A 12,030-nucleotide genomic window follows, 5' to 3' on the forward strand; every position below is an offset into this window, starting at 1 on the left:
TTTAATAGAAAAGTCTTTATCAGCACTACAGCAAAGAAACTTCTTATACTTGTATTTTCTGGAAAGCTTGTTTGATTGTTTGCACAAGAAGTTTAATTATTAAATTTTTTAGATGAGCTCAGAGTTATTGAGGTCTGGACTGAGACTTGGCAGCTCCAAAACATAAACATTACAGTTTCAGTCAGAAAAAGAAGCAGCTTAGTAAAGTTAAAACTAATTTTAGCCAAAATCAGCCAGGTGCTTGGAAAAAAAACAGGCATTACCTGTGGCTGAAGAGAAAAGCAGAAAATACATTTTTACCTCATACATGCAGCCAGACATAATCACAGCTGCATAATATAAGTAGAAACAACACATTTAACAAATGATCACATGAGAGCATAAGTTTTAATCAGCACAAGTTTGACTAAAAGTATGTTTAAATGTGTGAATAAAAGAAAATATTTGGATGTTTTCTTCCTGCTAAAACAAAGACGAGATAAAATGACATTTAAAGATTAGATTAGACATTTACCATTAAGGATCATTTACTACTACTAATAAAAATATTACTTTTGTTGTTTAAACCTTTTCTAAGTACTTTGTACGCTTTACAGGAGAACAGAAATACAAAATCCAATAATGCAACATATCACATAAAAACTCATTTATGTACATTTTTGTTTTTCATTTGTTACAAAAGAAAAGTAAAGTAAAAAAATATATAAATATGAAAGCTGACATTCATATAGCTTATCTATAATAGCATCTAGTAGTGTGCAATAATAGCAAACCTGTCAAATTTTAAACCTGTATTTTTGATATTTTAAACCAAAAATTATAGTGTTTTAATTGACACAAAGTTCAAGATTCAAATCAAAGTCAGAGTAATGTTGCAGATCCAGATTTAGCTCTTTTATGTCTAGTCTGAGGAAAGCGTGCAGCACTAAATATTTATTACTAAGGTTTACAAATACTAGAGGTTGAAAACAGAAGTTAACATTTCACCATACAGGCCTAAAATGTGTCAGTTAAAATGTTTTACAGAAACACAAGCTGCTCTAATCCTGTTAAAGGTAGAATTATGGCTCATGAATGCGAATGCATACAATGGACGCCTGGTTAAGCATTAATATGGGTTATAAATACGTAAACACTGAGCTCTAAATGCTGCAATAAAACCCCCAAAAAACATCTCACTCAACTTGAAATCCAGGCACATTTTCTTTCAAAGCAGATCTGATGAAGTCGTTAAATTGTTGTTTCTTAGGTTGCTGACGGCAACCTGCTGAATGTCCTATAAATACGTTAATATTCCTCCACAATTTCACTGCTGCTCCCTTGTCCAATTCCACTGTTTGGTCCTTTTGCTTCAAGTTTGGATTCACTGAGAAGAAGTGATGCCCAAAATATTTACTGATTGATTAAAACTGATAACGAATGATGGATTTTCATTACTTTTCGCTCCAAATCTATCAGCAGGATTGGAGAGCTCATGCAGAATGTGAAATGAACTGAGATAACCTGCAGTCCTCGTAAACCATGCAGCATCTCAGCGTCTTTGTAAGGAATTTACATAACCATAAAAATACTGTAAACAACACGCAGGCCCCGATTTGTTTTCATCCTGATGCGGTTTCCAGGCGGTAGGTTTTACTGCTGATATGCTTGCACAGCTAATGAATCTGGATGTCATTTAGAAATCAGAAAGCTTCACCTCAGCACTTTCCTATTCACTGCGAACAGTTTCTGCTGCAAGCCAAACCACAGAAAAGCTCTAAAGTATTAACAGGCTTAAACAGCACATTCAAACAAAATCATTCAACTCCCCAAGAAACATTTGTAATCCTTTCAGAAACTTCTCTTGTCGGCTTGATATTGTTGGCTAGATTATATTTGCTCAATAGAAATACAGGAAATTCTGATTTTTCATCATAATGTCTCGCTTTGAGAAGCCTTTAAAAATAAGTTTATAAGCTATTAAACCTGTAGGCTTTGGTAAATAAAAATCAACAATAATGAGTGACGTTGCAGCTGCATGACAAAGTGGTAAATTGTTTTCCTCAGTTTTTGACCAAAAATATGAGGACCAAACTAGTAAAAGAGCAATAAAAATTATAATCCTTTTCTGATGGAGCATATGATTTAAATCTTTATGCAGATTCATATTTTAAAACAAACTTTAAAAATGACTTATCTACCGTTTCTTCAACTAGTAAAGTCTAACATCTGTTTTTTACGGTAATCTTTGTCCTCTAACAAAAGTACACAAACACACAAAATGTTTAAAAGAAGACCATTTTAAAAGAAATATCACAGAATACAAAAACAGGGAAGAATGTAAGCCTATCATGATGATAAATCTTTTGGGTTTTTGTCTTTATTTTTCTTTGAATTTTATCATGTACTCACTAATAATGTAATACTTTAAATCATTGCAGATACAAAACATAAAAAATGGTTTTGCATTATCATAAGACAGACCCACAGTTCCTGACTTTTGGGCTGAATGCGTTACGTTTGAGTAAAAGTAGGTCGATGTTTGTTGTTCTGGTTACTCCAAACCCAAGATGAAAGAAAAAAAGTTATTAAATGGGTGATTTATATTTCTGTACTCCTGTAAAGTGTACCTCATTTTTTTTATTTGTCTGTTAAAAGTCTTTCAGTATAAGAAGATGGTGGTTAATACAAAAGTGTCAATTTGCATCAACCACATATGGTTGCATTGAGGTCAGGGGTCAAACAAAATCCTTCAGCGGGCCAGGAATGGCCCCAGGGCTGCACTTTGAACAACCCTGTTCTATGATTACATTAAAGAATATAGGCTAAATTAAAGATAATTTCAAACTGAATAGGAAAACATTTCAGTGTGCAGGAAGCCTGAGAGGACAAACCTAAAAGACATTTGTCTGTAAATTAATAGAAGCAACGCTCCTCACCAATGAACAGCTGGCTGTTGAGCTGCAGGTGGACGTGTCCGTCAGCCGGCGCCTCCTGCGTCGCCACAGGCAGGTCGTCCAGTCGAAGCGACGCCTCCTTGATGTTCCGCTCGGCTCGGACTCGATGCCATCGGTTGTCATTCAACGGGACCGTCGACTCGACTTTAACTTCCAGTGGGCCGTTACCAACATCGAAGGAGAAAACCACCCGAGCAGACGCTTGAGAAAGAAAAAAACGGACAGAAATATCAGACAGAATCTGTTATTTGGTTCTACAGAACATCTTACTGCTTGAAGAAGTTGAACATAACACAAAGCAATCTGATGAGAAGTCAAACATTTGACATGTCAGCTTCGTGTCAAACTTTAAACAACAATCAGCATTTTGTTTATTCAAACAGCAAACATCAATCTCAGTCAATGAGAATTGGACTTCTGGGTTAAATCTCTATGATTCTGTTAAAGGAGACAGATGGTTCTTTCCAAATACAGCTGTAATTAAGCCTCACTCATGTTTCCATATGGTTCCCTGTGCAGGCCTGAAATGAGCCAATGAAACGAATGGGGAATTGAGACAGGAGCTGCAACATCCAGTGTAGAGAGACGAACAAGCAGACAGGGGAAGCGTCGGCCTCTCTGGAATGAAATTTAATTACTCTATCACAACAAAGCAACAATGAAGCCAACATGGCTTCTAACTAAGCAGAGTGGGAACAGTCCTCAAAGGATAGCAAACAAAAGAAGACCAATTTGGGGCCATGAGCTGATTACATAAAAAATAAATAACAAACGCGTCTCATTTTTTTACAGCCTGCCGCAATATTTGCCATATACTGCCAAGTTTAGCAGATCTGTTGGGATAAATTTCTCAGCTGACAAAGGAAGAAAAATTAGCAGGTAGTGAAAACAAAACCATATTTGAAACTTTTTCCCTGTGGCATTTCACATTAATATTCAGTACTTAATTTCTGAACTTTTTTGTTTTGGTTTCTTTACATGTGTCGATTAATTGGGTTGTTACCAACACCTGGTGAACATTTCATGTCAACAGCATCTTTGGTATGGCATCCATTTGTAAAGTAGTAAAACAGGTTTATTAGTCTGAGTGTTCATTTCTCAAAGTCATATTGTCATCTTATTATTCCTATATTTATTAATATCAGAGTTCCAAATTAAATATTTTATTGATAAGTCAAATATTTAGTTTAGAACATAATGTCTAGCTTTCAAACTAGATATTTATTAGATATTAGAGGATGCAATATTTATTTTATGGTTTGTAAATATTTAGTTTTTGCAAACTACATATTTGTTAAATGCAAATATATAATTTGAAGTAGTTTAAACTAAAACTGAAACTACTTCAATATACTGTAAATAAATATTTATTTAAAAAATAAATATTTAGTTTGGAAGCTAAATATTTAGTTTCAAACTAAATGTTTGAGTCTGTGCTAAATAGTTTGAAAACTAAATAGTGAGTTGTAAAACTAAATATTGAGCTCCAAATTATGTATTTATTTGGGAAGTAAATGTTGATTTTTCAAAGTAAATGTTTAGCTTCCTAACCAAATATTAAATTTTCAAGTTAAATCTTTAGTTTGTAAAATAAATATTTAGTTTGGAACTCTGACATTCATGAATACAGGAAAAACATGGTGAAAATATGACTGAAAAAATGAACGCCTACATTTATTCTTTATGGCAGGCTAATTAAACCAAATTATTACTGTAAAAAAATTTTTACTGTGTAGTTTAGATGTACGTTTACTATGAGAAACTGTGACGTATTCAAGACTAATTTAGCCTGTTTTATGTCCATTACAATAAGAAGAAGAAACTTAGTTAAATAAAAGTGAGAATAGGAAAGAGGACTGGCAATAATGATTTTAAAAAGTGCAGAAGAAAGAGAATATGGTGTCCAAATCTCAATCTTATTTTTCTTGAATACTTAAAGTATAATTTAAACGTTTGTAATGTGAAAAATGTAATGTTTCATCCATTAGATTTAAAGCAGGCGCTGAATCTAATCTGTGTTGCTGAGTTTTCCTCTGCAGTCAGATTTCAGCACCACGGCCAGCTCCCCAGCCATCCTGCCCAGTCTCAGCACCACGGACAGCTCCGCTCGGCTACAAGTCTTTATTTACTTCCTCCAGGGTGTCTGCTGCACTCTATTTGTTTCCCCTATCAAAAGGGAGAAGATTTAAGAGAGTGCAGAGGAAGCGCAGCGCCATCCCTCATGTTTTGCTGCTGGAAGTTGGGGATGTATTGCTTTGGGAGCGCAGAACAAGATGAAAAAAATACCCCGGCATCCAGCAGTAACTTCATTTAGAAATTTGTTCCCTGGCCCCAGCTACAATGTTACGGAGCAATCTGCTGGTGATGGAGAGGGAGGGGTTGGTATACAGAGGTGGAACAGCCAGACAGACAATGATTTCCCCTGAGAGGGATGTTAGGGGGTTGGTTTCCCTCTGCTGGATTTTTCTTCTTCTTCTGTTTGTCCTTTAAAGTCAACGACTTCCTCCAAAGTGGAACAAAAACAACTGCAAAATCTAACCCAGGCAGCCAAAAAAAAAACAAAAAACCAGTCAATCCATAACTGAAAAAAAATAATCCACCACACAAGTCTGTAGTAGTGACACACCTTTACCATAAATCTGAGTCATGATGCACTAAAACACATAAAACAGGCCGTGCCAGGTAACGCTGTACATCTCCTTATATGCTAACATTTGCAGTTGGATATACTTTTTATTTCCTGCTTGCTACTTTCCCACTCTGTCATCTCTGTGTAATCCATCTCTGTCTAATTTTCTAGCAATTTAACATTTCCTTTTATCTGATATTAACACGTCTAAAGCTACATTTAAATTGGTTACTATCTCCTTTGCAGTTTTTCCTTTTGTCTTTGGTGTATCAGTGGAATAATTAGTAATTAAAAACACTAATTATTGTCACTATTAGTAGTGCAACTCTTAGAAGGTTGGTATTTATGTAGCTCATTAGCTATTCAGGGTTTGACAATGCCAAAAACTCACAAAAACGAGATTTTAAAATTACTTAAAAAAAACTTCAAAGATCAAATTTTGGCTGCCAAAAGTTATTTACTCTGCATTTTTTACTTATTTTTGCCACAAACTCAAACTGAAATCTTTTTTTTTTCCAAATTCCTTGTATCTCTTCATACCTTTATGCATTGTTTCTATTAAGCATGGTCTGCAATACAACATTTATCATTTCGCAGCTGCTAATGATAGCATACCTGCAGCCATCGGTCGTCATAGCGATGCTTTCTGCCCCCTTCAACATCTGAACAATTTGCAATGCTAATGTTCATGTCTCGTCTGTCATAGACTTTGGATTAAAATAATATCTAATTTGTGAAATATTACATGAGCTTGACTTTTTCAGTTGAGTAAAACATGATTATTCATTCAGATGTCAAACTTATAAATACATTTCTTCATGGTTCGGTTCCACCACTGCTAAAATAATTTAAACGATTACAGTTACTAGATAATCAAACTTGTACTTGTGTTTTGAATAATTCTTATTTTATTCTTTTTACGGTTTTAATTAGAAAGGTTTTCTGTAAATTGCACTACTTTTAGCTATACATTGAAGTCTGTCATAAATCAAAGGTCATGTATTTTGTTTTGCATTTTAATTAAAGTCTTTTTAGTCTCCTCCATCAACCTGCCAGGTGATTACAGATTAAATTTGGCTCTGGCATATTTACACAATGTATTCATGTTGATTAATATGTATTGTCCCCTTTATAAAAACAAATAAATAAATCTAAAGTTATTGTTCCTGCTGGAAACACAAAATGCTCCCAAACAAATGATTTAAGAGTGGTTGGCGTCTTCTATAAGAACTTCATGAGTTATATTCAGCCCTCTGGTTTCTCTCCCAGCTGTTGTCAGTCTCTACTCTTAACTAAACTACGACTTTTTTCCGTCTCACTGAGTCACATCGTTACATCTTATGTCTTCAGAAAACCTTTGAGAGAAATCTTAGCAATATTGATCCCTGTATAACTAAAACTGAAACTACTTCATACTGTTACATGCTATCTGTACATTTACCTTTTATTCTCAGACCGAAGAAAACGCTGTTTAACGTCACAAATTGACCAGAACATATTTCAATCTGGATATTTTATGAGCTCTCCGGTTTTTAGACTGGATCATTTTTATCTTTGTAGACCCAAAATGATGCAACACAGATGGCAACATTAATAATGACAAAATGTTCGATTGATTAAATAATTTGTCTTTGGTGTTAAGAGGATTGATTTGCACATTCATTTGCTTTTTTTTTATTTCCCTTTTTTGACGAGCTTTGCTTTTCTCTCTGTGAGTCAGCAATCCTGGATTGATTTACTGAGTTGATAAACAGCTTCATAGCATCGTCTGATCCAGCCATCCATTGTCAGGCCCACTCATCCTTGCAGGGTCGTGGGAGGCTGCTGCTTATCTCCAGCGGTCGTTGGGCAAGAGGGGCCACACATTGTAGTGTCTGAGAGCTCATTAGATCTCATTAGATCTCAAAGCCTCAGGAGAATATTTCTATGCCAGAGCCAGACTCTAAAAGTGAGCAAAAAAGGTGAGGAATCCTTGAACCTCTTGAAGAGAGTCAACGCTACAGGCTACAGCTTACATAAGGGATGTATTAACATGTTTATGTCTTCATATTAGTTCATTCCTATATAAGGAGAAAAATCTGTTGCTATTTGAACAAAAACAGATGTTGGATATTTTTCGGGATTTTGTGTGGAAATGCAGCTATTCTCCACTCTCCCCTCAGTAAAGAAGCTCACTGGTTTTCATTCTTCTTTGCTAGTTTATCATGTTAATCTACATCCTGTTCAACTTTTTCCATCTCTGTATGTTTTGTGTTTAATTATTAAACATTTATCCTGACGTCCCGTCTAAACCTGAAGCATGACATATAGAGCCAAGGTCAGGTCCACAGTATCACCTTTCTGAAGTATTTATTTCTCTGGTCCAGTCATTTATTCTTAATTCCTGTTGTTGCTTTATTGTTCTGGTCCAGCAACTGGTTTTTGATTTGTTTCAGTTCATCTAATTATTTATGGATTTTTGTCTCTTTTTCTGGATATTAAGCTTCCATTATCATTGAAATAATGGTGTGTTCCCATCATGATTAATCACCATCCCGTGTAGTATTGACAGAAAATATGATAATTCTTTATTTATTTGTTCCTCAGTGAGGACATTTCTGTATATCAGCAGCAAAAGGACAGAAAGCAAACAGATAGATGCACTACCTCTCACTCATCATTTTAAATAAGTACAAGTGTGCTGTGATGCAATGTGACAATTTAATTATAAGAAACACAAAAAAATCTGTTTTTGAGATTAGGTGAGCTGGGTGAGTCGTCCACAGATTTACAGCTACAAAAAGGAAAAGTTTGATTTATTAAAATCTGTTTCGTATCTTCCTGCATCTCCCCTTCAAGCAGACTAGTTACTGTTTTTCAGAGTGTAAAACATTTTTTAAGAAGAAGCAATTTAAAAACTTTAAATATGGAGTCTAAGATTTTTCATTCTTTCTTTTTTCAATTTAAATAAATGCACATTTTGCAAACATTGTACTTCATATAAAACTCATAGGCTCAATCCTATCAGCTCATGTGAGTTATAAAAACATTTTGGGATTTTTATCAATATAAATAAGAATCGAGTATTTGAAAATTATGACGTCATAGTTTAGTTTTTATGGAACAACATGAAGCTAATGGCCGACGGACATATTTTACAATCATATTCAAAATATAAATACTTACTGAAAAGTTCATTCATTTCAGCAGCTCAATTCCCTAAGTGAAGCATATTATACAGATTAACAGATTTATGTTTTCAAGCCTTTATTTCTGTTAATTATGATAATTTTCTGCTTACAGCTAATAAAAACAACATTTAAAATTTGATTAGGTCAGACCACTAAAAAAAACAAATTTTAATAAAGAATTTGGCACTTAATTAGAATTAGGTTTAAGACCTACAGACAAAACTAATCTGAATTCATACTCTAATTTATGAAATATGACTGTATATCTGTAGTATACTGTAATTTACATTCATAAAATAATATTTCTTTAGTGGATAAGTCACCAAAACTGACTCCATCCCAGAAATTTGCACTCAATCCTTGGAAATCCAACCCTAAGTGTTGGATTTACCAATTGCAAAATGGTGCTAAATGATACACAACTGCCATCTAAGTTTATAAAAACTGTAATGTATAACTTTAGAGTTTTGACTCCAAGGTTTGGCCCGTAGTCGGTAACATTTCATACAGAAATTGCTCACTGATTGGTCGTTGTTTTGCTAAGGTGCCTGGCTTTAAATGAGTGAAAAAACTTCCAGCTTTAAATCCAGTTTTAGAAGTTTATCTCAGAAAAATAAGGTTGTACGTAATGTACCGCGTGACGTAAAGCTGCACAGTCTTAAACAAACAGGTGACTTGAATTAAACTGCTTAGGCAATATCTGACCGAAGAGAAAAATGGTTTTAGGCAAAACAACGTGGGACAAATTTACACGAAAATGTCAAAATTTGCACAATAACTTAAAGATAGAACCATAAATAACCTATTTAGACAGTTTGTCAGCATAAAAAGTTGATTTGGGGGCAAATTATACTTTAAAGGCAATAAGTCTTTTCTAATTCTTTTCTTTTGCCATCGCTCACCTTGTTTCCAGGGCTGTCCATCACACTGAATTTGCTCATAAGGGACTTCGTTCTGGTAAAGATTCATACTAATCCATTAATTTCCTTCTGCTTGACTAATTTGTCAAATTAGAATTACATAACACAATCATACTGGGTTAGAAAGGCTGGAATCTGTAATTAATTTGATTTTTAAAAAATTAATTACATAATTGATTGATTTGGACCAGTTTTCAGTCGATCTAGATGAATTACTGTGCATAATGGCTTCAGATAATTTCTAAAAACAAAACAAAAAACTTATCTAAATTAGATAAAACATCTGACATCAGGTGCAATCACTCACAAACTACACAAGTTTACCACAGTTGTGATGTGAATGATCTGTTGCATATTACTCAAGGGAAAATACTTAATGAAGGGTCAGAGGGGGGAACATGATGGAACATCTCTAAAATTAAAAACATGGGCTAAGGTAATTATTAGCTTTGTTTTAATTGTTTTAATAATCCCCAATTTTCTGCTTGGGCTGTCAGAATACATTTTGGATGACAAACATTAAACAGGTAAACAAAACATTTTATTCTTCTCTGAATATCCTGACATTTTAAAAGTACAAACATCAAAGTTCAGACTCATTATAAACACAAAGAAATGTAACTAATTCCCTCCTGCATTCGTGTGATATTCAGTTTTATATTCCAGTTTCTACTCACTGCTTAGTTCGATCCGGATGAAGTCCTTAATGCCAAGATTTTCCAGGAATACTCCAGAGGAAGAAGTGGTCTTAAAAAAGAAGGAGATGTCTGCGCTCAGCTCACCGTGGAAGGTGGGGAAGTGAAGGTATGATGTCTCCTTGTCAAAAAATGCAGCGTTCCAGAAGTTCTCTGTGAAAAAGTGGGAAAAACAAATAAATTCACTGTCAAGATCTTCAGAATAAAACCAAAAAAAACCAAACCACGACGGCGAACAGAGCTGAAAGTGTTTTATAATTATAATTGTTTATGGAAAATGTGGCTTAAATTACAAAACAGTAAATGAAATCCATGCAATCTTATTCAGCATGTAGATTTAAAACTTTTTATTACCATTTTGGCTGTTTGTCTAATTTTTAGACATATTTGTGGAAGATTTATTGCATGGAGAATGAATTCCTGTTATGTATAAAGTGTTTAAGTAGGAGGCAACTGGATTTATTGGGATATTTACGGAGGTTCACCTCTCATGCAAAAGGCTTCTTCAGTTCTTTTTGCATGAGAGTGAAACCTCTTCAAGAAACAAGAAAAGAAGTGAAAATTCCAGTTTGTTTGTTTGTTTTTTTACATTTTGCAGAGTTTTGTTTCTATTTGGGTCTCAACTGCTTCTAAAAAAAAAGACAACCAGTTGTTTTTTGGCAGTAAGTTAAGGAGTTTTTTTTTTTGGTGTCTGGAAAATGAGCCAATTCCAAAACCTCCTGGTTGTTGAGTCAAACTGCACCATTACGTAGAAACCCCAGCAAAGCCCAGACTGTGAGTGGTAAAACCATTATACAGCTGGTTTTACCGCTGTATAATGGCTGCTGGAAAAGGCAAATGTTTTGTTGTTGACTCATCCTCCAGAAACCACTTACTGCATTCTTGTTGGTTGTACAGAAGGCTCTACTTCTGCTTTTCAAAGATGTACAATTGCATGATGGTGCATATTTTTGCAGCTATTTGCACCTGAGTGTAAACGTTGATTTGGGGAGTGTGGCCAGCAGCTTATCTGGATTTCAAGTGACAGAGTCCCTAAAACCGCTCATTCTAAAAAAAAGAAAAGAAAAGCTCAAAATAGGAAGGATAGACCAGACTGAAGTCTGATTAAGAATGATTTTGTGCAACAAATATAATAAACATGTTTTGTATAGATCATAGTCCTATCCTAACCCAATCAAGGAAGCATAATAAATCTCCTTTAAGCACTTGTAGATGTAAACTATAAGAAATGAGAAAATTCAAAAATTCAATCGGTTTAAAAAAAACAAATTATTATAGACATAAATGCCTTTGCTTTTGGCTATAAGCTGCAAGTAAATTTAACACAAACTATTTAAATTTAACTGGCTGTCCAGGATTTATGACCTTATATAGAAATCCGATTTTTAGGACCCTTGCTAAAGACCATGTTTCAGAAAAATAAGTTAGAGAGGTTTATGTTTTGTTGTGTGCAGGGTGAGTCTGATAGGAGAAAATGTTTAGGAACCACTGATTTAGAGAAACTTACTGTCTCCATAGCAACGGAGTGGTCCCACCCTGTACGCTGCCTCTGACCCCGGCCTCTGGAGGTCACCCAATACCAGAGATCTGACTGGGAGGCTTTCCTTATGGGTAACCAGGCCTGAGTCCTCAGTCCTGGAAAACATAAAAAAAAGAGGGAAAAATAAGCAGAAAAAAATG

At 34.6% G+C, this 12,030-nt stretch overlaps 1 protein-coding gene across 1 annotated transcript in view; it reads right to left on the bottom strand.

The window, feature by feature from the left end:
• Positions 1 to 12,030, bottom strand: part of LOC116722249 (contactin-associated protein-like 4) — a 104,652-nt gene that overhangs the window by 23,576 nt on the left and 69,046 nt on the right. The window contains exons 15-17 of the mRNA XM_032566456.1: positions 11,858 to 11,985; positions 10,333 to 10,503; positions 2,919 to 3,137 (exon numbers count right to left, since the gene is read on the bottom strand). Of these exons, the coding sequence (XP_032422347.1) occupies positions 2,919 to 3,137; positions 10,333 to 10,503; positions 11,858 to 11,985 (518 nt within the window). The remainder of the gene's footprint in view (positions 1 to 2,918; positions 3,138 to 10,332; positions 10,504 to 11,857; positions 11,986 to 12,030) is intronic.

The sequence above is a fragment of the Xiphophorus hellerii genome, chromosome 6 (genome assembly GCF_003331165.1).
Source record: "Xiphophorus hellerii strain 12219 chromosome 6, Xiphophorus_hellerii-4.1, whole genome shotgun sequence".
NCBI classification, from domain to species: domain Eukaryota; kingdom Metazoa; phylum Chordata; class Actinopteri; order Cyprinodontiformes; family Poeciliidae; genus Xiphophorus; species Xiphophorus hellerii.